General features: G+C 42.4%; 1 protein-coding gene across 4 annotated transcripts in view; it reads right to left on the bottom strand.

Moving 5' to 3' along the window:
* The window catches only part of LOC124001614 (gastrula zinc finger protein 5-1-like), a 532,153-nt gene that overhangs the window by 437,266 nt on the left and 68,117 nt on the right, over positions 1-26,770 (bottom strand). Inside the window, exons 4-7 of one of the 4 annotated variants that reach the window (XM_046308562.1) lie at positions 21,366-21,506; positions 20,918-21,029; positions 13,209-14,172; positions 8,591-9,410 (exon numbers count right to left, since the gene is read on the bottom strand). The exons of 2 other annotated variants lie outside the window; for them this stretch is intronic. In XM_046308562.1, the coding sequence (XP_046164518.1) occupies positions 13,217-14,172; positions 20,918-21,029; positions 21,366-21,506 (1,209 nt within the window). In that variant the 3' untranslated portion in view covers positions 8,591-9,410; positions 13,209-13,216. Of the gene's footprint in view, positions 1-8,590; positions 9,411-12,962; positions 14,173-20,917; positions 21,030-21,365; positions 21,507-26,770 lie in introns of those variants that run through there. One more of the 4 variants, XM_046308561.1, reaches the window with a different exon arrangement.

The raw sequence follows: 26,770 nt of genomic DNA, 5'->3' as shown, positions 1-26,770 counted from the left end.
TATCCGTGTGGTGGGATTGAAAGAGGACAGCGAGGGCCGTGATTCGGTCCGTTTCTTCACTCAATGGATCCCGGAGGTCCTAGGCATAATCAACTTCACCAAGCCGCTGGAAATCGAACGCGCCCACAGAACATCAGAGCCGAAACCCCGGCCAGATGAGCCCCCACGAGCCGTCCTGATCAGGTTCCTCCGTTTCCAAGACAGAGAGAAGATACTGCAACTCGCAAGAGCCAAAGGGGACATCACCATCGATGGAAAGAGGGTCAGTCTTTTCCCAGATATGAGCGCGGATCTCGCCAGACGCCGCAAGCAGTTCAGACCTGCCGCCAAAGCACTGAAGGAGAAGAACATCACCGGCTACCCCATCCACCCTGCGCGGATGAAAGTTCAGTACAAAGGCCAAAGCCATCTCTACAACACACCGGGAGAAGTGCACACTTTTCTCAAAGAACTGAGCAACGTCTGAGCCAGGACGTCTCTCTGGGGGATAAAATGCAGTACGTTTGTTTTCTCTTATCCGGATTGAACTGCTGGTATCTCCCGGTCACTGTAATTGATTTGTACATTTTCAACTAACCGTATCTTCCCGGGGTGAGTTCTGTTATATTTACAGGAGAGTATATTTTGGTTTAGTCCATATCTACTGGGCGAAGCAATAAGTGGGTTTAGGCCCACTGCTTTCCCCCTCATTTATGTCAATCTTCCGAAAAGAGACTCAAGCAGCCCTTACCGTGGGCAGTAAATATTCAGCAATAAATATCTATTCACAACGTTTGTTTTCAATTTAGAGAGCTCGCAGGTTTTAGTTTACGCCAAGGTTTAGCTAGTAAGAGCAAGATGGAAAGCGAGCAGCAATGTATCTCTACAAGTGTATTCATGTTTGATTGTTGGGATTGTTGTTTTAGTCTGACAATCGGGGTGGGTGGGATTTTTATTATTATTTTCTTCCTTTTTTCTATGTTTATTGTTTCCTTCCTAAAGAGACACACAGGTCACTTTTGTGCTCAAAACAAAGTTGAAACATTTCCTAATTATCTGCATATGATAGATTTCTATTCAGTTACATATTTGAAACCCAACCTATGCTTAATCCACTAAAATATGTCACATTCAACGTAAAAGGTCTTAACAGCCCGATTAAAAGGAAAAGAGTCTATACATACCTTAAGAAATTAAAGGCTGTCATTGTGTTTTTACAAGAAACACATCTTACAGCCAGTGAACACAAGAAATCGAAGAGGGAATGGGTAGGACAAGTTTTTGCATCCTCTTTTAACTCCAAAACAAGATGAACTGCAATTGTGATAAGTAGACACATCCCCTTCTGCATCAACAACACCATCTCTGATCCCTCTGGCAGGTTTGTTTTGGTGCAGGGGCATATGTTTTCAGAGTCTTGGACGCTATTGAATATTTATGCTCCTAACTCCGATGACCATATGTTTATTCAGAATGTCTTCCTTCAGCTTGCTCAAGCGCCACCAGGATGGCTACTGGTTGGAGGAGATTTTAATTTTTGCTTAGATACAGTTCTTGATAGGTCTTCTGATAAACCCTCACTTCTTACCAAAGCCGGCAAGCTCACCATGTCATTCATGAAAGATCTCAATTTACTAGACATCTGGAGACAGTTGCACCCACAGGATAGGGACTACTCTTTTTATTCACACCCACACAAGACACACACAGGCATAGATTACTTTTTACTTTCGACACAACTGTTTCATAGAGTGTTAGATGTCGAGTATCTCCCCAGATTGCTTAGTGACCATTCTCCTCTGGTATTATCAATCTCCATTCCTACCAAGGTAAATGGAGCATATAGATGGAGACTAAATTCTACACTCCTAAAGCAACCTGAATTTTGTGCATTCATCAAAGAGCAGATCAATATTTTTACTTTGACAAACAAACCCTCTGCTCCTGACAGCTTCATTCTTTGGGACACATTGAAGGCCTATCTGAGGGGACAGATTATTTCCTATACTAAAGGGCTGAAGATAAAACACGGTGCGGAACAAAGTGCCCTTGAATCTGAAATCTCAGAGCTAGAGAAAACCTACCAAAGAGGCCCGACTAAAGATCTGTACAGGCTTTTGGTAAATAAAAAAACATAAATAAATATTCTGAACACATATCAAGCTGAGAGGGCCATCACTAAATCAAAACAGCGTTATTATGAGCTTGGAGAGAAAGCTCACAATGTATTGGCATGGCAACTGAAAGCAGAGGAAAGTAAGAGGACAATTAATGCCATAGAAACTTACTAATGAGATATCTTTCGACCCTACTGAAATTAATAATACTTTAAAGAAATACTATGAAGACCTCTACACTTCCCAATCAAGCGATGATCTATCAGAGATCGACTCCTTTCTCTCCTCTCTCAACCTCCCATGCCTGTCAGGGGAAGACAGCGAGCGCCTGAGTGAACACTTCTCAGTTCCTGAATTGTTGGAGGCCATTAAATCCTTACCTTCTAATAAATCTCCTGGGGAGGATGGCTTCCCTCCAGAGTTCTATAAAGAATTTAGGGAGCTGTTGGTCCCCTACCTTATGGAGGTACCTCAAAAAGCCAGAGAAGACAACTGCTTTCCAGAGTCCTTCTCTCAAGCAGTGATTACTGTAATCCACAAGAAAGGGAAAAAACCCGCTAAAGTGCGCCTCCTATAGACCAATCTCTCTCCTTAACACAGATTGTAAACTGGTCACCAAGATGCTATCTAAGAGACTGGAGTCATGTCTTCCCCTGTTGGTCAACCCAGATCAGACTGGCTTCATAATTAATAGATTGTCCTCCAATAATCTCAGAAGGTTCTTTGATATAATTCACCTTGCTAACAAAAACAAAATACCTAGTGTCGCAGTCTCCCTCGACGCTGAAAAGGCCTTTGATAGGGTTGAATGGCCATACCTCTTTCGCGTCTTGGAAAAGTTCGGTTTAGGTACCGTGTTTGTAAATTTGATAAAATCGCTCTACAAATCTCCTAAAGCTAGGATTGCTACCAATGGGATTACTTCCTCCTCTTTCCCTCTTTATATGGGGAACAGACAAGTTTTCTTTCAGATGGTCACCTATGGGCTTCACATAATTGGGCATAATGGTGGATGGTAATCTGAACAACCTCTATGAACTCAATCTGGCCAGTTTGTTGCAAAAGGTGGAGGTTGACCTTTGTAAATGGATGGACTTAATTAAAATGAATGTCCTGCCCAGGTTTCTATATCTGTTTCAATCTCTCCCTATCCCTGTTCCCGCAGCATTTCTTTCCTCTCTCGACAAGCTGACCAGACGGTTTATCTGGCACGGCAAAACCCCTAGGGTTGGCCTGGATAAACTGACCCTTGATTACAGTCAAGGAGGCTTAAACCTCCCCATTTTAGAATGTACTACTGGGCTGCACAGTCTAGGTTTCTGGCTCAGAGGTTTGACAATGGTCCCTCTCCCTCATGGTTGAACATTGAAAAGCTTGAGGTAAATGATGACACTGGGGCAGATTTGTTTTACAAATGGGACAGAAAATCTATAAAAACCATCACAGACAACCCTTTAATCATACATTCTGTCCTGGCATGGTGCAACTGCATGAGCTGTTCGGACGAGGGGGATTCCTTTCCCCTAAAACCCCTTTATGGAACAATAGATTGATCCCTATGTTTTTCCAGAATAGTAACTTTAGACCATGGTCTGATAAGGGGGATCACTCTTCTGGAACATTGTTACGAGGAGGGTGTTCTTATGTCTTTTAATCAGCTGAAACAGAAATACCACTTGCCTAACAGGGACTTCTTTAGCTACCTACAACTACGAAACTATTAGGGTGACTCTCAAGGGACAATGGAACCTACCTAAGATGTCACCTATTGAACAACTCTGCCACGCAGACCAACCACTGTTCAAGACCATTTCCCGTGTTTACAATGCTCTTATGTCAGGACTAACACTGCCTGGGCTAGATAAACCCCGACTTAGATGGGAGAAAGATCTGGGTATTGATCTTGATGAGGATCTATGGAGTGACCTATCCAGGGATGGGGTCACCATTGTTCCTGTTCCCAAGAAAGCTAAGGTAACTGAGCTAAACGACTACCGCCCCGTAGCACTCACTTCCGTCATCATGAAGTGCTTTGAGAGACTAGTCAAGGACCATATCACCTCCACCCTACCTGACACCCTAGACCCACTCCAATTTGCTTACCGCCCAAATAGGTCCACAGACGATGCAATCTCAACCACACTGCACACTGCCCTAACCCACCTGGACAAGAGGAATACCTATGTGAGAATGCTGTTCATCGACTACAGCTCGGCATTCAACACCATAGTACCCTCCAAGCTCGTCATCAAGCTCGAGACCCTGGGTCTCGACCCCGCCTTGTGCAACTGGGTACTGGACTTCCTGACGGGCTGCCCCCAGGTGGTGAGGGTAGGCAACAACATCTCTTCCCCGCTGATCCTCAACACGGGGGTCCCACAAGGGTGCGATCTGAGCCCTCTCCTGTACTCCCTGTTCACCCACGACTGCGTGGCCACGCACGCCTCCAACTCAATCATCAAGTTTGCGGACGACACAACAGTGGTAGGCTTGATTACCAACAACGACGAGACGGCCTACAGGGAGGAGGTGAGGGCCCTCGGAGTGTGGTGTCAGGAAAATAACCTCACACTCAACGTCAACAAAACTAAGGAGATGATTGTGGACTTCAGGAAACAGCAGAGGGAACACCCCCCTATCCACATCGATGGAACAGTAGTGGAGAGGGTAGCAAGTTTTAAGTTCCTCGGGCATACACATCACAGACAAACTGAATTGGTCCACTCACACTGACAGCGTCGTGAAGAAGGCGCAGCAGCGCCTCTTCAACCTCAGGAGGCTGAAGAAATTCGGCTTGTCACCAAAAGCACTCACAAACTTCTACAGATGCACAATCGAGAGCATCCTGGCAGGCTGTATCACCGCCTGGTACAGCAACTGCTCCGCCCTCAACCGTAAGGCTCTCCAGAGGGTAGTGAGGTCTGCACAACGCATCACCGGGGGCAAACTACCTGCCCTCCAGGACACCTACACCACCCGATGTTACAGGAAGGCCATAAAGATCATCAAGGACATCAACCACCCGAGCCACTGCCTGTTCACCCGACTATCATCCAGAAGGCGAGGTCAGTACAGGTGCATCAAAGCTGGGACCGAGAGACTGAAAAACAGCTTCTATCTCAAGGCCATCAGACTGTTAAACAGCCACCACTAACATTGAGTGGCTGCTGCCAACACACTGTCATTGACACTGACCCAACTCCAGCCACTCTAATAATGGGAATTGATGGGAAATGATGTAAATATATCACTAGCCACTTTAAACAATGCTACCTTATATAATGTTACTTACCCTCCATTATTCATCTCATATGCATACGTATATACTGTACTCTACATCATCGACTGCATCCTTATGTAATACATGTATCACTAGCCACTTTAACTATGCCACTTTGTTTACTTTGTCTACATACTCATCTCATATGTATATACTGTACTCGATACCATCTACTGTATCCTGCTCTGTACCATCACTCATTCATATATCCTTATGTACATATTCTTTATCCCCTTACACTGTGTATAAGACAGTAGTTTTGGAATTGTTAGTTAGATTACTTGTTGGTTATCACTGCATTGTCGGAACTAGAAGCACAAGCATTTCGCTACACTCGCATTAACATCTGCTAACCATGTGTATGTGACAAATAAAATTTGATTTGATTTGATCCACATTGAACTCCAGATACAGACTGATCCAGTTTAATTTCCTCCATCAGCTCTATATCACCCCATCTAGACTGCACAAGTTCAACCCAGATATCTCCTCTCTATGTTTTAGATGTGGCTCAGATGAAGGAACATTCCTCCATTCCACTTGGCTTCCTCTCTGAACGACTCGTTGTGTACTCTCACATTGCACGGCCAATTTTTCAGTTTTTTATTTGTTAAAAAAGTTTGAAATATCCAATAAACGTCGTTCCACTTCATGATTGTGTCCCACTTGTTGTTGATTCTTCACAAAAAAATACAGTTTTATATCTTTATGTTTGAAGCCTGAAATGTGGCTAAAGGTCGCAAAGTTCAAGGGGGCCGAATACTTTCAAGGCACTGTATTGACACAAACCGGTGCGCCTGGCACCCACTACCTCAATTGTCTCAAGGCTTAAAAATTCTTAGGTTTTGTACACTCAATGTATATAGATAATGGTATGTGTACAATGCATTCAGAAAGTATTCAGACCCCTTCCATTTTCCACATTTTGTTACGTTACAGCCTTACTCTAAAATGTATTAAATACAATTTTACCTCAATCTACACACAATACATAATGACAAAGTGAAAACAGGTTTTTAGAAATGTTTGTCAATTTATTACAAATTGACAAAAAACAGATACCTAATTTGCATAAGTATTCAGACTCTTTGCTATAAGACTCAAAATGGAGCTTAGTAGCATACTGTTTCCATTGATCATCCTTGAGATGTTTCTACAACTTGGAGTCCACCTGTGGTAAATTCAATTTATTGGACCTGATTTGGAAAGGCACACACGTCTATACAGTTGAAGTCAGAAGTTTACATACACCTTAGCCAAATACATTTAAACTCAGTTTTTCACAATTCCTGACATTTAATCCAAGTAAAGTTTCCCTGTCTAAGTCAGTTAGGATCACCACTTTATTTTAAGAATGTGAAATGTCAGAATAATAGTAGAGAATGATTTATTTCAGCTTTTATATCTTTCATCACATTCCCAGTGGGTCAGAAGTTTACATACACTCACTTAGTATTTGGTAGCATTGCCTTTAAATTGTTTAACTTGAGTCAAATGTTTTTGGGTAGCCTTCCACAAGCTTCCCACAATAAGTTGGGTGAATTTTGGCCCATTCCTCCTGACAGAGCTGGTGTAATTGAGTCAGGTTTGTAGGCATCGTTGCTCGCACACGCCTTTTCAGTTCTGCCCACACATTTTCTATAGGATTGAGGGGTCAGGGCTTTGATGGCCACTCCAATACCTTGACTTTGTTGTCCTTAAGCCATTTTGTCACAACTTTGGAAGTATACTTGGGATCTTTGTCCATTTGGAAGACCCATTTGCGACCATGCTTTAAGTTCCTGACTGATGTCTTGAGATGTTGCTTCAATATATCCACATAATTTTTCTGCTTCATGATGCTATCTATTTTGTGAAGTGCACTAGTCCCTCCTGCAGCAAAGCACCCCCACAACATGATGCTGCCACCCCCGTGATTCACTGTTGAAATGGTGTTCTTCAGCTTGCAAGCCTCCCCCTTTTTCCTCAAACATAACGATGGTCATTATGGCCAAACCGTTCTATTTTTGTTTCATCAGACCAGAGGACATTTCTACAAAAAGTATGATCTTTGTCCCCATGTGCAGTTGCAAACTAGTCTGCCTTTTTTTGGCGGTTTTGGAGCAGTGGCTTCTTCCTTGCTGAGCGGCCTTTCAGGTTATGTCGATATAGGACTCGTTTTACTGTGGATATAGATACTTTTGTACCGGTTTCCACCCGCATCTTCACAAGGTCCTTTGCTGTTGTTCTGGGATTGATTTGCACTTTTCACACCAAAGTACATTCATCTCTAGGAGACAGAACGTGTCTCCTTCCTGAGCGGTATGACAGCTGAGTGGTCCCATGGTGTTTATACTTGCATACTATTGTTTGTACAGATGAATGTGGTACCTTCAGCCATTTGGAAATTGCTCCCAGAGATAAACCAGACTTGTGGAGGTCTACAATTTCTTTCTGCGGTTTTGGCTTATTTCTTTTCCCATGATGTCAAGCAAAGAGGCACTTTGTTTGAAGGTAGGCCTTGAAATACATCCACAGGTACACCTCCAATTGACTCAAATGATGTCAATTAGCCTATCAGAAGCTTCTAAAGCCATGACATCATTTTCTGGAATTTGCCAAGCTGTTTAAAGGCACAGTCAACCTAGTGTATGTAAACCTCTGACCCACTGGAATTGTGACACAGTGAATTATAAGTGAAATAATCTGTCTGTAAACAATTGTTGGAAAAATTAGTTGTGTCATGCACAAAGTAGATGTCCTAACAGACTTGCCAAAACTATAGTTTGTTAACAAGAAATTTGTGGAATGGTTGAAAAATTATTTTTAATGACTCCAACCTACGTGTATGTAAACTTCCGACTTAAACTGTATAAAGGTCCAACATTTGACAATGCATGTCAGAGCAAAAACCAAGCCATGAGGTCGAAGGAATTGTCCATACAGCCCGAGGAATGTGTCGAGGCACAGATCTGGGGAAGGGTACCAAAACATTTCTTGAAGCTTTGAAGATCCCCAAGAACACTGTGACCTCCATCATTCTTAAATAGAAGAAGTTTGGAATCACAAAGACTCTTTATAGAGCTGGCCGCCCGGCCTACTGAGCAATCGGAGGAGAAGGCCTTGGTCAGAGAGGTAACCAAAAACCCGATTGTCACTCTGACAGAGCTCCAGAATTTCTCTGTAGAGATTGGAGAACCTTCCAGAAGGACAACCATCTCTACAGCACTCCACCAATCAGGCCTTTATTTGTAAAGTGGCCAGATGGAAGCCACACATTAGTGAAAGGAAAATGACAGCTAGGGATGTTGCGGTGACAGTTTTACCGCCACACCGGTCAAGTTATGAAGGCCAACAAATTATATCGTGACTGTTGAGTCACGGTAATTAAGCTTCTCCATGTTCTGATGCTGCTGCTGGTTAGTAGCCTACCAAACTTGCTAATTGCCTGGTACTCCGCACTCTATGGTCCCTCTAATCCCTCTGACATCAATACAAATGTAATCAATCAAATGTATTTATGAAGCACATTTTACATCAGCAGATGTCACAAAGTGCTAATCAGAAACCCAGCCTAAAACCATAAACAGCAAGCAATGCAGATGTAGAAGCACGTAGTTCTCCCTAGAAAGGGAGAAAACTAGGGAGAAACCTAGAGAGGAACCAGGCTCTGAGGGTTGACCAGTTCTCTTCTGGCTGTGCCAGGTGGAGATTATAAGAGAACATGGCCATTAAGGCCAGATTGTTCTTCAAGATGTTCAAACGTTCAAGATGACCAGCAAGGTCAAATAATAATCACAGTGGTTGTAGAGGGTGCAACAACAACAGGTCAGAAGTGGATGTCAGTTGTGTTTTCATATCGGCGCATTCTGAGGTTGTAAAGAGAGGGAGAGAGTCGAAAATAGCAGGTCCGGGACAAGGTAGCACGTCCGGTGAACATGTCAGGGTTCCTTAGCCGCAGGCAGAACAGTTGAAACAGGAGCAGCAGCACGACCAGGTGGACTGGGGCCAGCCAGGAGTCATCAGGCCATAGGCATGATCATAGCGCTCAGGACCTTCGGGAGGGGAGAGAAAGAGGGAGAGAGAGAGAATTAGAGGGAGCATACTTAAACTCATACAGGACACAAGATAAGACAGGAGAATTACGCCAGATATAACAGACTGACCCTAGCCCCGGTACAGAGACTATTGAAGAATAGATACTGGAGACTGAGACAAGGGTGGGTCGGAGGACACCGTGGCCCGGTCTGACGATACCCCTGGACAGGGCCAATCAGGCAGGACATAACCCCACCCACTTTGCCAAAGCAATGCCCCCACACCACTAGAGGGATATCAACAGACCACCAACTTACTACCCTGAGACTTGGCTGAGTATAACCCACGAAGATCTCCTCCACTGCATGAGCCCGAGGGTGCGCAATCAAACACTTCATGATTCATATATTATCACTTGTGAATGATGCCCAGCAATAGAAACAATGCCTTTTTTCCCGACTTAAAAAAAATCCTATTCACACACCTCATGTAGCCTAGCCCATAGGCCTACAGTATATGTTTTTTATTTTACTTAACCAGGTAGGCCAGTTGAGAACAAGTTCTCACAAGTTCTCAACTGCTACCTGGCCAAGATAAAGCATAGCAGTGCGACAAAAACTACAACACAGAGTTACACATGGGATAAACAAACGTACAGTCAATAACACAATAGAAAAATCTATGTACAGTGTGTGCAAATGAGGTAAGATTAGGAAGGTAAGGCAATAAATAGGCCATAGTGGTGAAATAATTAAAATTTAGCATTAACACTGGAGGTATAGATGTGCAGATGATGATGTGCAAGTAGAGAAAATGGGGTGCAAAAGAGCAACAAAATATAAATAACAATATGGGGATAAGGTAGTTGGATGGCCTATTTACAGATGGACTGTGTACAGGTGCAGTGATCAGTAAGCTGCTCTGACAGCTGATGCTTAAAGTTAGTGAGGGAGATATAAGTCTCCAGCTTCAGTGATTTTTGCAATTCGTTCCAGTCATTGGCAGCAGAGAACTGGAAGGAAAGGCAGCCAAAGAAGGTGTTGGCTTTGGGGGTGACCAGTGAAATATACCTGTTGGAGCATATGCTACGGGTGACCAGTGACTGGGGCTTTACCTAGAAAATACTTATAGATGACCTGGAGCCAGTGGGTTTGGCGACGAAGATGTAGCAAGGGCCAGCCAACGAAAGCATACAGTTCGCAGGCCGAGCATACAGGTCACCCAGCTTTTCACAGGAGTCGCTAGAGCGCGATGGGACAAGGACATCCCTGACGGCCAAACCCTCCCCTAACCCAGACAACGCTGGGCCAATTGTGTGCCACCCCATAGGTCTCCCGGTCACGGCCGGCTGCGAAAGAGCCCGGACTCAAACCAGGATCTCTAGTGGCACATCTAGCACTGTGATGCAGTGCCTTAGACCACTGCGCGGGAGGCCCTAGGCCTTTATGTTTTGATTTCTGTTTGTATTACAACTGAAGCGGCCAAATAACTTCTTAAAATTAAGCACATTAATTCACTTTACAAGGAGTGTAGCGCCTAGCTGGCATACATAAGCAGCTTGTGAGTTTCAAGTTTGGGAAAGAATTTACCATAAAAATGCACCTTTATAATAAAAGCATTACATACATAATTGCATTACGGTCACTTTTGATAATGGTGTTTTCCGCTAATGGAACATTTGCGCTTGTAGCCTACTACCATGTGCGCATTGCTGCACGTATAATGTGAAGAAATAACCTAATAGTTTATCAACATTTTAAGCTAAACGTTCCGATCTGTTGCGTAAGCCACATTGTGTTGATAGTGGTTGTATTATTTTGGAATATATTTCGCATTTCACAACTGTCCCAGACTGTTAGGAATATTTATTTCCCACACAGAGTAGAATAGGTCGACTTTTGTACTATAGGGGATAGTAGATTGACATAGGCTAGTGCTTTTTCTGTTTGTTAGGGCTACTCATCTTGCTGGCGAAAAGTAAATGTGGGCAGCTCTTCCAATATATTCAATATGCACCTCGCAGTTTCATCCCTGATGTGTCTATCTTCACCTGTAGCCTGTGAGATATATCTGATCACGTGATGGTGAACCATGAGAGTGGTGATTCGGAGCACACAGCACTCAGGGAGAAGGGCATAATGGCCAAAGGACGCAAAAGGCATGGAATTTTTTAGGTGCATTACAGCCACACAAAAGGGGAAGCCGCCCTTGAAATTCTATGCATTATCAAGTGCTTATCAAAAAACAAAGCAGAGCTCATGCCTTTCAAGTTACTTTTTTCAAATCATCATTAGAGTCACATCATGCAGTCTTACAATTTATTACAAATCAAAACATATAGCCCAACATTTGCAGGACGACTAAAGTTACATTAATAACTCAAAATTAAGCATATAGGACTACCTATTTCTTTGTTAAGCGCTCAACACAGAATAACTGCATGTGCGCACTCCCTCAAATCATTTGGAGAAAATATCCTTAATTTTTTTCAGCTTTGTTCAATTGTATTCTTCATACTATAAAATAATGCCACGGTATTCTAATCAAATCTTGTCTGCTAAATGAAATAGTGTAGCCCACACCCATTTGGCATAGCCAGATCTGGGCCTAACATAGGGACAACTCAGATTATGCTATTCTGTTCTTCTGAAATAGACTACATTTTCTTCATGTCATGCTTCTTTAGACCTGTCTAAAATAAATATATTTATTGTGAAGGTGTAGGCTTTATTACATGGATATATTATGCTTTTTAAAATGTAGATGTTCCTAAGGTCTGCATGCATCAGTGGCTTGTAGGCTATGTGTGGAAGCTAGGAGATGCTAAACGTGTCTGTTAATTAACGGTCAATTACCGTGAGACAGAGAGTTATTTGCTTGACAATCACCAGCTGACGAAAATTGGTGACCGCCACAGCCCTAATGACAGCCCACTTGGAGTTTGCCAAAAGGCACCTGAAGGACTCTCAGAACACGAGAAATAAGATTCTCTGGTCTGATGAAACCAAGATGTAACTATTTAGCCTGAATGCCAAGCATCATGTCTGGAGGAAACCTGCCGCCATCCCTACAGTGAAGCATGGTGGTGGCAGCTTCATGCTGTGGGGATGTTTTTCAGCGAACAGGGACTGGGAGACTAATCAAAATCGAGGGAAAGATGTACGGAGCAAAGAACAGAGAGAACCTTGATGAAAACCTGCTCCAGAGCGCTCAGGACCTACAACTGAGGCAAAGATTCAACTTCCAACAAATACTTTTGTAAATGTGATATTTCAGTTAAGAAATATTTTATGAAATGTGCTAAAAGTAAAAAAAAAAAACTGTTTTTGCATTGTGTGTAGATTGATGAGGGTTAAAAAACTATTGAATCCATTTTTAGAATACGATTATAATTTAACAAAATGTGGAAAAAGTCGAGGGGTTTGAATACTTTCCGAATGCACTGTATGAATACTAATCAGGATGCAGTATATTAGTGTTTTATGTTTCATAAATGTTTTACAAATGTTAGAATTCTTCTTACACTTTGACATTAAATAGTATTTTGTGTAGATTGTTAAGATAAAAAGTACAATTAAATCCATTTTAATCCCACTTTGTAACATAACACAATGTGAAAAAAGTCAAGGGGTGTGAATACTTTCTGAAGGCACTGTACAAGTCTAGATGAAAATCTGAAATCTATTATTATAATCTATATTACTCTTGTTATTCCAAATGCATTTGTGGATATTTTCTGCTGACAAAAAAACATGCATTTGTCTTTAATGCATGGTCTGATCTAAACATCAGAAGCTATCGAGTGGAATAGTTACTTTCTATGTTATAGATGGGAATGGTTTTTCTGCTGGTGTATCCTGAGGTAGCTCCTGTCTGAGAACCTCTTCCCACAGTTAGTGCAGGCGAACGGCCTCTCTCCCGTATGGACCTTCAAATGCCTCTTCAGATGGTGCTGGTGGGAGAACCTCTTCTCACAGTGGGGGCAGGTGTAGGGTTTCTCCCCTGTGTGGACCCTCTGGTGCCTCTTCAGGGTGAATGAGTGTGAGAAACTGGCTCGGCATAGGTGACAAGTGAATGGTTTCTCCCCTGTGTGCATCCTTTGGTGGATCTCCAGCTGTTTGCGGAAATTGAAGCCTTTCCCACAGAATGAACATGGGAAGCGCTTCTCTTTGCCACCAGATCTGATGATAGTGTCACCACTACTGTCATTTCTCAAAGGGCATATGTAGCCATTTAGTGTTGAGGCACTGGCATTGTCTGAGGTCTGGTTTAACATTAGGAGAGTGTGAGGAGGATGAAGGCCAGGGAGCATCTGTGTTTTTGCAGGGTCCATGTTCCAGTTGATAGATCCTATAGAAGGCAGGCTGAAGGCAGCATCTGTTAGGGGGTTAACCTGAGGCGTCATCAGTCTCTCTGAATCACAACTATAGGAGCAGGACGGAGCATCGCTAGCCGAGTCTGTGTCTGTTCTCTCCCGCTGCATACGGACACGCCCCCGTCCTTGCAGACCAAATCTACCCCTCTCCCTGGTCTCAGACAGTCTGTCGTCATGGAGACTAAGTTCAGCTGTTGTTTTGTGTTTGACTGTCTGTTTCTGGTTAACAGTGTTGTTCCCAAGTCCAGAGTTGAAGACGCTGTCCCATCCACTGACCTCCACCCTGTCGCCTCTGGTTCTGCCCTGCTCATTGATGTTGTCCCCTGGGCCCTTGGCTACACCAGTCTGGGTCTGGGAATTCAAAAGGGCTGCCCAGTCCCCTCTGTTAGCCTCCAGCCAATCACCTGCAGGGAGAGGTTAGAAAATAGACTTTACAAACATGGTTGTTTTATTTGTCAATTACCTGGTCAAGTTCATACATTATTAGGGATTCATAACCCTTTCCTTTATTACACATTTTGTTGTTACAGCCTGAATTCAAAATGGTTTAAAAATAAACAAAAAATCTCACCCATCCACATACAATATCGCATAATGACAAAGTGAAAACATGTTTAAAAAATGTCTTAGCAGATTTATTGAAAATAAAATACAGAAACAGCTAATTTATATAATTATTAACCCCCGAGTCAATACTTTGTAGAAGCACCTTTGGCAGCGATTACGGCCGTGAGTCTTTCTGGGTAAGTCTCTTAAGAGATTTCCACACCTGGATTGCGCAACAATTGTGCAACATATTTGCAAAATTCCTCAAGCTCTATCAAATGGGTTGTTGATCATTGCTAGACAACCATTTTCAAGTTTTGCCATCAATTTTAATGTACGTTGAAGTCAAAACTAACTCGGCCACTTAGGAACATTCTGTCTTCTTGGTAAGAAAATCCAGTGTAGATTTAGCCTGTTTTAGGTCAATGTCCTGCTGAAAGGCAAATTAATCTCCCATTGTCTGATGGAAAGCAGACTAAACCAGGTTTTCCTCTAGGGTTTTGCCTGGGCTAAGCTCCATTATGTTTATTTTTTATCCCAAAACACTACAGTCCTTAAAGATAACCCACGCCCATAACATGATACAGCCATCATTATGCTTAAAAATATGGAGAATGGTACTCAGAAATGTGTTGTATTGGATTTGCCCCAAACATAACACTTTGTATACAGGACAAAAAGTTAATTGCCTTGCCAATTGTTTTGCAGTATTACTTCAGTAACTTATTGCAAAAAGGATGCATGTTTTGGAATATTTGATTCTGTACAGACTTCCTTCTTTTCACTCAGGTTAGTATTGTGGAGTAACTACAATGTTGTTGATCCATCCTCAGGTTACTTTCCTCTCCGCAACTTTGTAGTGACTGGTGTAATTAATAACTTCCGCATGCTCAAAGGAATGTTCAATGACTACTCTCTTTTTTTGACACAATAGGTGCTCTTCTTTGCGAGGCATTGGAAAACCTCCCTGGTTGAATCTGTGTTTGAAATTCACTTCTCGACGGAAGGTTACAGATAATTCTATGTGTGGGGTACATAGATGAGGTAGTCAGTAAAAAATCATGTTAAACACTATTGTTGCACACGGAGGGAGTCCATGCAACTTATGTGACATGTTAAGCAAATGTTTACTCCTGAACTTATTTAGGCTTGGCATAACAAAGGGGTTGAATACTTACTGACTCAAGACATTTCAGCTTTTCATTTATTTGTAAACATTTTGAAAAACAATCTTACAATGACATTATGGGGTATTGTGTGTAGGCCAGTGACAAAAAAAAGAAATTCAGGTAACAAAACGTGGAAAAGGTCAAGGGGTGTGAATCAAGAGGGGCTCCTCAGAGAAGGAAGGGGAGGACCGACCTCCTCAGTGAATTTCATGAAAATAAAGTTCCTTTTTAGATAAAACTATACTAAATACATTGATAAAATCAAATGTTATTTGTCACGTGCTGTATAGAACAGGTAGACCTTACAGTGAAATGCTCACTTACAAGCCCTTAGCCAACAATACAGCTTTAAGAAAATACCCCAAAAAAGTAAGATAAAAATAACAAATAATTAAAGAGCAGCAGTAAAATAACAATAGCGGGGCTATATACAGGGGTACTGGTACAGAGTCAATGTGCGGGGGGGGGGCCTCCGGTGTCGAGGTAATTGAGGTAATATGTACATAGAGTTAAAGGGACTATGCATAGATAATAAGAGAGAGTAGCAGCAGCGTGTGGGGGGGGGGGGGCAATGCAAATAGTATGGGTAGCCATTTTATTAGATGTAATGGAGTCTTATGGCTTAGGGGTAGAGGCTGTTTAGAACCCTCTTGGACATAGACTTGGCGCTCTGGTACCGCTTGCCATGCGGTATCAGAGAGAACAGTCTATGACTAGGGTGGCTAGAGTCTTTGACCATTTGTGGGGCCTTCTTCTGACACCGCCTGGCATAAATGTCCTGGATGGCAGGAAGCTTGACCCCGATGATGTACTGGGCCGTACGCACTACCCTCTGTAGTGCCTTGTGGTCGGAGGCAGAGCAGTTGCCATACCAGGCTGTGATGCAACCCGTCAGGATGCTCTCGATGGTGCAGCTGTAAAACATTTTGAGGATCTGAGGACACATGCCAAATCTTTCCAGTCTCCTGAGGGGGAATAGGTTTGGTCGTGCCCTTTTCACGATTGTCTTGGTGTGCTTGGACAATGTTAGTTTGTTGGTGATGTGGACGCCAAGGAACTTGAAGCTCTCAACCTGCGCCACTACGGCCCCATCGATGTGAATGGGGGCGTGCTTGGTCCTCGTTTTTCCTGTAGTCCACAATCATCTCCTTTGTCTTGATCCCATTGAGGGAGAGGTTGTTGTCCTGGCACCCACGCGGTCAGGTCTCTGACCTCCTCCCTATAGGCTGACTCATCGTTGTCGGTGATCAGGCCTACCACTGGTGTGTCATCGGCAAACTTAATGATGGTGTTGGAGTCGTGCCTGGCCGTGCAGTCATGAGCGAACAGGTCGTACAGGAGGGGACTGAGCTCGCACCCCTGAGGGTCCCCAGTGTTGAGGATCAGCGTGGCGGATGTGTTTTTACCTACCCTTACCACCTGGGGGTGGCCCATCAGGAAGTCCAGGATTCAAGTACAGAGGGAGGTGTTTAGTCCTAGGGTCTATAGCTTAGTGGTGAGCTTTGTGGGCACTATGGTGTTGAATTCTGAGCTGTAGTCAATGAATAGCATTCTCACATAGGTGTTCCTTTTGTCCAGGTGGGAAAGGGCAGCATGGAGTGCAATAGAGATTGCAGCATCTATGGATCTGTTGGGGTGGTATGCAAATTGGGTGGGTCTAGGATTTCTGGGATAATGGTGTTGATGTAAGTCATGACCAGAATTTCAAAGCATTTCATGGCTACAGACGTAAGTACTAAGGGTCGGTAGTCATTTAAACAGGTTACCTTAGTGTTCTCGGGCACAGGGACTATGGTGGTCTGCTTGAAACATGTTGGTAATACAGACTCAGATAGGGAGAGGTTGAAAATGCCAGTGAAGACACTTGCCAGTGGGTCAGCACATGCTCGGAGTAAGGTCCTGGTAATCCGTCTGGCCCCGCAGCCTTGTGTATATTGACCTGTTTAAAGGTATTACTCACATCGGCTGCGGAGAGCGTGATCACACAGTCTTCCGGAACATCTGATGCTCTCATGCATGTTTCAGTGTTACTTGCCTCGAAGCGAGCATAGAAGTTACTTAGCTAGACTGGCAGGCTTGTGTAACTGGGCAGCTCTCGGCTGTGCTTCCCTTTGTAGGCTGTAATAGTTTGCAAGACCTGCCACATCCGACCAGCGTCGGAGCCGGAGTAGTACGATTCGATCTTAGTCCTGTATTGACGCTTTGCCTGTTTGATGGTTCGTCAGAAGGCATAGCGGGATTTCTTATAAGCTTCCGGGTTAGTCCGCAGCTCTACCCTGTAGCTCAGTGCAAATGTTGTCTGTAATCCATGGCTTCTGGTTGGGGTATGTACACTAACGTTCAGAACTTTGGAGTCACTTAGAAATGTCCTTGTTTTTGAAAGAAAAGCAATTTTTTTTTGTCCATTAAAATAACATTGAATTGATAAGAAATAGTGTTAAACCCTTTTCAGCTGTGCTAACATAATTACAAAAGGGGTTTCTAATGATCAATTAGCCTTTTATAATGATAAACTTGGATTAGCTAACACAACGTGCCATTGGAACACAGGACTGATGGTTGCTGATAATGGGCCTCTGTATGCCTATGTACAGTCGGAACTCCGTTTTTCACAATTCCTGACATTTAATCCAAGTAACAATTCCCTGTCTTAGGTCAGTTAGGATCACTACTTTATTTTAAAAATGTGAAATGTCAGAATAATAGTAGAGAGAATGATTTATTTCAGATTTGATTTCTTTCATCACATTCCCAGTGAGTCAGAAGTTTATATACACTCAATTAGTATTTGGTAGCATTGCCTTTAAATTGTTTAACTTGGGTCAAATGTTTTGGGTAGCCTTCTACAATCTTCCCACAATAAGTTGGGTGAATTTTGGCCCATTCCTCCTGACAGAGCTGGTGTAACTGAGTCAGGTTTGTAGGCCTCCTTGCTCGCAGACGCCTTTTCAGTTCTGCTCACAAATTTTCTATAGGATTGAGGGGTCAGGGCTTTGTGATGGCCACTCCAATACCTTGACTTTGTTGTCCTTAAGCCATTTTGCCACAACTTTGGAAGTATGCTTGGAGTCATTGTCCATTTGGAAGACCCATTTGCGACCAAGCTTTAACTTCCTGCCTGACTGATGTCTTGAGATGTTGCTTCAATATATCCACATGATACCATCTATTTTGTGAAGTGCACCAATCCCTCCTGCAGCAAAGCACCCCCACACAACATCATGCTGCCATCCCCGTGCTTCACGGTTGGAATGGTGTTCTTTGGCTTGCAAGGCTCCCCCTTTTTCCTCCAAACATAACAATGGTAATTATGGCCAAACAGTTCTATTTGTGTTTTATCAGACCAGAGGACATTTCTCCAAAAAGTACGATCTTTGTGCAGTTTCAAACCATAGTCTGGCTTTTTTATGGCGGTTTTGGAGCAGTGGCTTCTTCCTTGCTGAGCGGCCTTTCAGGTTATGTCGATATAGGACTCATTTTACTGTGGATATAGATACTCTTGTACCTGTTTCCTCCAACATCTTCACAAGGTCCTTTGCTGTTGTTCTGGGATTGATTTGCACTTTTCGCAAATCTCTAGGAGACAAAACCAGTCTACTTCCTGAGCGGTATGACAGCTCTCCTTCCTGAGCAGTATGACGGCTGCGTGGTCCCATGATGTTTATACTTGCGTACTATTGTTTGTACAGATGAACGTGGTACCTTCAGGCATTTGGAAATTGGCCTTGAAATACTTCCACAGGTACACCTCCAATTGACTCAAATTATGTCAATTAGCTTGTCAGAAGCTTCTAAAGCCATGACATCATTTTCTGGAATTTTCCAAGCTGTTTAAAGGCACAGTCAACTTAGTGTATGTAAACATCTGACCCACTGGAATTGTGATACAGTGAATTATAAGTGAAATAATCTGTCTGTAAACAGTTGTTGAAAAAATTACTTGTGTCATGCACAAAGGAGATGTACTAACCGACTTGCCAAAACTATAGTTTGTTAACAAGACATTTGTGGAGTGGTTGAAAAACAAGTTTTAATGACTCCAACCTAAGTGTATGTAAACTTCCCTTTAACTGTAGATATTCCTTTTTTTTTTAAATCAGCCGTTTTCAGCAACAATAGTAATTTACAACATTAACAATGTCTACACTGTATTTCTGATAAAAATGTATGTCATTTTATTTAATAGACAAAAAAAATTGCTCTTCTTTCAAAAACAAGGACATTTCTAAGTGACCCCAAACTTTTGAACGGTGTATATATATTTTTTTTTACTTTCACTTTCACTTGTCTAGCTAGCAACTCAAACAGAGAGAGAGAGCCAACTAGCTAACATAGCACATCTAACACTGGAGCACTTCCAAATCAAGGTAAGCTTTTGGTTTTATTAATTTATTACCGCCGGTGTAAATACTAAACCGCTTGCTGAAAACTAACGTTTGTTGCTGATTTATTCATGCTAGTAGCTATATATGCTGACTATGACGTTAGGTGACAACGGTGTAGGCTGTGTGTAGCGGTTAGCAGTTATGGAATGAAGGTTTGGCTTGGAAAGTTTTTTTTTGTCCAGGAGGAGAGCGCATAGATGTGAGAACGAATTATACAATGAGCAAATGATCATTATTTTTGTATGTGGCTGCTATGAAAGTGAACTGTGTTTGTGGTGATCAGGAGTGTATTCATTCTGCTGATTCTGTTGAAAAACATTTCTTAAACGGAAGCAAACGGAACGAAACGGGGATAAACATAACTACATTTGTCCAATACTCTCATTTGCAACTGTTGGACTAATGACTACACCCTAGATCAGCTAGATGCAGGCAAGAGTGTGCAAGCGGTATTGAATGTGTCAACTGTCTGGATTACTCTCATTTCTCTCTTGACCTTTTGTAGCAACCTCATGATGAGTATAGGGAAAATTTGAGTATCGTGTAGTATCCTAAACCTGTCGATGTTACATTGGGCTGGATGAATAAAATACGAATGACAGTCATACAATATGCTGTAATAGAAAAGGCCATGATCATGAAAATAAAATAAATCCTCCCTCATCTTAAATGGCACCGACCGACCGCCACTGGTGTGAATACCTACCGAAGGCACTGTATCTACCTCAAACACTCCAGTATCGGTGCACATTGTACATTTGGTACTGGCTCTGACCCTGTATATAGCTTCCTCTCTTATTTCTCCTTTTCAATATATGTTTTATTAGTTATACTATTTGATATTTAATACTGTACTTCTGGGTTGGGCTTGCAAGTTAAGAATTTCACTGTACTTGTTGTGCATGCGACAAATAAAACTTGAAACTTCTGAAGGTAAACATAACTTATTTTGATTTTATTTTGAGAATGAAGCAAAAACAAGCCAGGAGTATCACTATTCCCATTGAAGATGTATTACTGTATGTAGGCTACATGTATTTCTCCCTTACCTTGCTCCCCCATCTTTAGTCCACTCAGCAGGTCAATGCTCTCTGGTTCATCTTCTATTGTCTCTTCTTTGACCAGCAGCAGATCAGGCTTCCCATCCTCCATGTCTACTGACTGTAAAAGATACAGAGTGAGAGAATGTTGGATCAAGACATGGCCAATGAGGGATTGCTATGTAGCGTAAATGTAATGCTATTACACTCTTTAATTGGTTGATAATTGAAAGGAATGGTCCCACACTTAAGATAAAATTAATCAAGACCTGGGCCCGTATCCACAGTCTCAGAATATAATTGCTGATCGAGGATCAGGTCCCCACCTGTCTATGTAGTCTTATTCAGTATGATCGAAAAGGTTAATCTGATTCTAGATCTGCACTCCTACTCTGCTGCTTTGAGGATATGGGCCCTGACCTAATACCATACAGACAGTAGTTCACATGGGGCTCACCTCAGTGAGACTGTGTGTGGTCCTGTGCTGCTCAGCTGGTTCCTCTGTGGGTTCAGGAGGTGGTGTAGTCTGGTTGTCCTCCCCCTCAGGGTTCCCCAGACCCTCATCCTTCACCAGCAGCACCTCTGGACCCTCCTCCTCCTGGAAGAGAGGTGATACAGATTACAGACATACACTTCCTCAGGTACATACACACAAATAAACACACTTTCAACATGGAGTGTTTACCCATCCCCAATATGTTTGAGTCCTATACTGTAGTTACAGAATGACTTCATTGTTGTTAAACCCATCATGGTGGACATACATATGATGTTGTGGTTAAATATGAGTCAGCTATGATAAGTCAAAAGTCAGAAAAAACTAACTAACCTATTTTGACATTCAGTAGGTGTTTGTGTGGGTATATTGGTTATAAAGCACTGTTGGGTTTATGCAGAATATGGTGAGATCAGATGTGATGTATACTAAAGAGAATCAATTAAAGTGTTGAGAATTAAAAGTCCCATTTTGTGTTTATTAAACAAGTTTTAAATACATATGGCAAGATTGTTTAAATACTGTTAATGCATCAAATGGTTGTTTTATGCAACAGAATAGGGGGTTCTTAGAACACGTTCATCTGTGTGTGTTCTACTGATGGGCCTCTGGGAGATTGAACACTGACAGATGATTTCCAATGTTTTTGGGGGATACTGCATTCCAGAGCATGAGTTAATGTTTCTGTACTGGGGTACCAGGGGGAGATGGCTCCAGTATGGAGCTGGGGTCCAGACTCTGGTTTCTACACAATGAGATCAGTCTTTACAGCAGATACTGTTTGCTGTTAATTATTAGTATCTTTCATACGAATCCTAACCTTGTGACCCATTCTATACATCTGTGATTTGTCATGAACATCCAGGAGGATGGACTTCGCTATAAAACGCTGTGGCTTTGTCCTGCTGGTTGGGCTCTCAACGAATCACGGGGGCTCGTTGAGAAGCTCCATTACTGCAGTAAGTAAATAACAAAGTTGACTTGTTTTGAAGAAATGTAAAAGTCTCTCCTTTTGATGACAATAAGTCCACGACATACACCATATGAAAATCACACACATCAACAAAAAATCTGCAAGAATTTGATCAACTGCATTCATTTTCTCATTAAAAGTGTCTTGGGAAAGAAATAAAGTAATTGAATGAAATAGGAATGTGAACATATAGCCTACACAGTACAAACACAATATGTAACAGACATTTTCGGATTATATACACTGAACAAAAATATGAATGCAACATGCAGCAGTTCATATACAGTGGCAAGAAAAAGTATGTGAACCCTTTAGAATTACCTGGATTTCTGCATAAATTGGTCATAAAATGTAAATCACAACAATAGACAAAGATACTGTGCTTAATCTAATAACACACACACATCCTTTTTTGTCTATATTGAATACATAATTTACACATTTACAGTGTAGTTTGAGAAAAGTATGTGAACCCCTATGCTAATGACTTCTCCAAAAGCTAATTGGAGTCAGGAGTCAGCTAACCTAGAGTCCAAACAATGAGACGAGATTGGAGATGTTGTTTAGAGCTCCCTTGCCCTATAAAAAAATACTCACAAAATTTGAGGTTGCTATTCACAAGAAGCATTGCCTGATCTGAACCATGCCTCGAACAAAAGAGATCTCACAAGACCTAAGATTAAGAATTGTTAACTAGCATGAAGCTGGAAAGGGTTACAAAAGTATCTCTAAAAGCCTTGATGTTCATCAGTCCACAGTAAGACAAATTGTTTTTAAATGGGGAAAGTTCAGCAATGTTGCTACTCTCTCTAGGAGTGGCCTTATGGGAAAGAATACTGCAAGAGCACCGCGTAGAATGCTCAATGAGGTTAAGAATAATCCTAGAGTGTCAGCTAAAGTCTTCCAAAAATCTCTGGAACATGTTAACATCTCTGCTGACTAGTCTACGATACGTAAAACACTAAACAAGAATTGCGTTCATGGGAGGACACCACGGAAGAAGCCGCTGCTGTCCAAAAAAAACATTGCTGCACCTCTGAAGTTTGCAAAAGTGCACCTGGATGTTCCACAGCGGTACTGGCAAAATATTCTGTGGACAGATGAAACTACATTTGGGTTCTTTGCAAGGAACACAAAACACGAAGTGTGGAGGAAAAAAAAGGTACAGCACACCAACATCAAAAACTTATTCCAACTGTAAAGTATGGTGGAGGAAGCATCATGGTTTGGGGCTGCTTTGCTGCCTCAGTACTTGGACAGCTTGCTATCAGAAGGAAAATATGAATTCCCAAGTTTATCAAGAGATTTTGCAGGAGAATGTAAGGCTGTCTGCCAATTGAAGCTCAACAGAAGTTGGGTGATGCAACAGGACAACAACCCAAAACTAAATCAACAACAAAATGGCTTCAACAGAAGAAAATACGCCTTCTGGAGTGGCCCAGTCAGATTCAGATCCAATTGAGATGCTGTGGCATGACATCAGGAGGGCAGTTAACACCAGACATCCCAAGAATATTGCTGAACTGAAACAATTTTTTGCAAAAAAGAATGGTCCAAAATTCCTCCTGATCCGCAACTACAGAAAATGTTTGGTTGAGGTTATTGCTGCCAAAGGAGGGTCAACCAGTAAATAAATCCAAGGGTTCACATACTTTTTCCACCCTGCACTGTGAATGTCTACATGGTGTGCTCAAAAAAGACATGAAAAAGTATAAGTGTTTGTGTGTTATTAGTTTAAACAGACTGTGTTTGTCTATTGTTGTGACTCAAATTTTATGACCAATTTATGCAGAAATCAAGGTAATTCCAAAGGGTTCGCATACTTTTTCTTGCCACTGTAAGGAAATCAGTCAAATGAAATAAATTCATTAGGCCCTAATCTATGGATTTCACATGACTGACAACACAGATATTCATCTGTTGGTCACAGATATCTTCAAAAAAAGCAGGAGCGTGGATCAGAAAACCAGTCAGCATCTAGTGTGACCACCATTCGCCTAATGCAGCGCGACACACCTCCTTCGCAAAGCGTTGATCGGGCTGTTAATTGTGTCCCGTTGAATGTTGTCCCTCTCCTCTTCAATGGCTGTGCGATGTTGCTGGATATTGTCAGGAACTGGAACACTGTCATACACGTCGATCCAGAACATCCCAAACATGCTCATTGGCTGACATTTCTGAGTATGCAGGCCATGGAAGAATTGGGAAATGTTCAGCTTCCAGGAATTGTGTATAGATGCTTGTGACATGGGGCAGTGCATTATCATGCTGAAACATGAGACGATGGCTGCAGATGAATGGCAAGACAATGGGCCTCAGGATCTAGTCATGCTATCTCTGTATTCAAATAGCTACGAATAAAATGCATTTGTGTTCGTTGTCTGTAGCTTATGCTTGCCCATATCATCAGCCCACCGCCACCATGGAGCATTCTGTTCACAACGTTGACATCAGCAAACCGCTGAGGCGGCTTATGGTAGAGAAGTGAACATTCAATTCTCTGGTAACAGCTCAGGTGGACATTCCTGCAGTCAGCATGCCAATTGCACGCTCCCTCAAAGGCGGGGCATGTTTCGGAGGACGCATAACTCCACCTTCGCCTTCCGAGCCCGTTGGGGAGTTTCAGCGATGAGACAACATTGAAATTGGTGAGAAATAGGGAAATAGAAAAACTTGTGTGACAAAACTGCACATTTTAGAGTGGCCTTTTATTGTCCCCAGTACAAGGTGCACCTGTGTAATGATCATGCTGTTTAATCAGTTTCTTGAAATGCCACACCTGTCAGGTGGATGGACTATCTTGTCAGAGGAGAAACTCATTAACAGGAATGTAAACAAATTAGTGCACATCATTTGAGAGAAATAACCGTTTTGTGCATATGGTAAAGTTCTGTGATCTTTTATTTCAGCTCATGAAACATGGGACCAACACTTCACATTTATGTTTTTTGTTCATTGTATATAATGCTTATAAAACAGTGCATTTGGAAACTATTGAGACCACTTTATCCACATTTTGTTATGTAATAATAATAATAATAATAATAATATATGCCATTTAGCAGACGCTTTTATCCAAAGCGACTTACAGTCATGTGTGCATACATTCTACGTATGGGTGGTCCCGGGGATCGAACCCACTACCCTGGCGTTACAAGCGCCATGCTCTACCAACTGAGCTACACAGGACCACAAAATTTTTTAAATAGAGATTTTTATTTTTTACATTTTACCTTTATTTATGTTATGTTGTAGCCTTATTTTAAAATGGATTAAATAATTATTTTTCCTCATCAATTGACATATAATACCCCATAATGACAAAGCGAAAACAGGTTTTTAGAAATGTTTGCAAATTCAGACCCTTTGCTATGAGACTCGAAATTGAGCTCAGGTGCATCCTGTTTCCATTGATCATCATTTCTACATCTTGGAGTTAATCTGTGGTAAATTCAATTGATTGGACATGATTTGGAAAGGCACACACCTGTCTATATAAAAGGTCCCACAGTCGACAGTGCATGTTAGAGCAAAAACCAAGCCATGAGGTCGAAGGAATTGTCCGTAGAGCTCTGAGACATGTCCCCAAGAACACAGTGGCCTCCATCATTCTTAAATGGAGGAAGTTTGGAACATCCAAGACTCTTCCTAGAGCTGGCCGCCCAGCGAAACTGGCCAGGACGGTGACCAAAAATAAAATTGATGGTCACTCTGACAGAGCTTCAGAGTTCCTCTGTGGAGATGGGAGAATGTTCCAGAAGGACAACCTGCAGCACTCCACCAATCAGGCTTTTAGGGTAGTGGCCTGACTGAAGCCAATCCTCAGTAAAAGGCACGACAGCCCACTTTGAGTTTGCCAAAAGGCACCGAAAAACTCTCAGACCATGAGAAACAAGATTCACTGGTCTGACAAAACCAAGATTGAACTCTTCGGCCTGAATGCCAAGCATCACGTCTTGAGGAAACCTGGCACCATCCCTACGGTGAAGCACGGTGGTGGCAGCATATGTTTTTCAGCGTCAGGGACTGGGAGACTAGTCAGGATCGAGGGACAGATGAACGGAGCAAAGTACAGAGAGATTCTTGATGAAAACCTGCTCCAGAGCACTCAGGACCTCAGACTGGGGTGAAGGTTCACCTTCCAACGGGTCAATGACCGTAAGCACACAGCCAAGAGTGACTTCGGGGCAAGTCTCTGAATGTCCTTGAGTAGCCCAGCCAGAGCCCGAACTTGAACCCGATCGAACATCTCTGGAGAGACCTGAAAATAGCTGTGCCGCGACACTCCCCATCCAACCTGACAGAGCTTGAGATGATCTGCAGAGAAGAATGGGAGAATCTCCCCAAATACAGGTATGCCAAACTTGTAGCGTCATACCCAAGAAGACTCAAT

This window comes from Oncorhynchus gorbuscha, linkage group LG17, assembly GCF_021184085.1.
Source record: "Oncorhynchus gorbuscha isolate QuinsamMale2020 ecotype Even-year linkage group LG17, OgorEven_v1.0, whole genome shotgun sequence".
Classification (NCBI taxonomy): Eukaryota; Metazoa; Chordata; class Actinopteri; order Salmoniformes; family Salmonidae; genus Oncorhynchus; species Oncorhynchus gorbuscha.
Note: the sequence above shows the minus strand (reverse complement) of the source record. Positions and strands in the feature narration are given on the sequence as shown.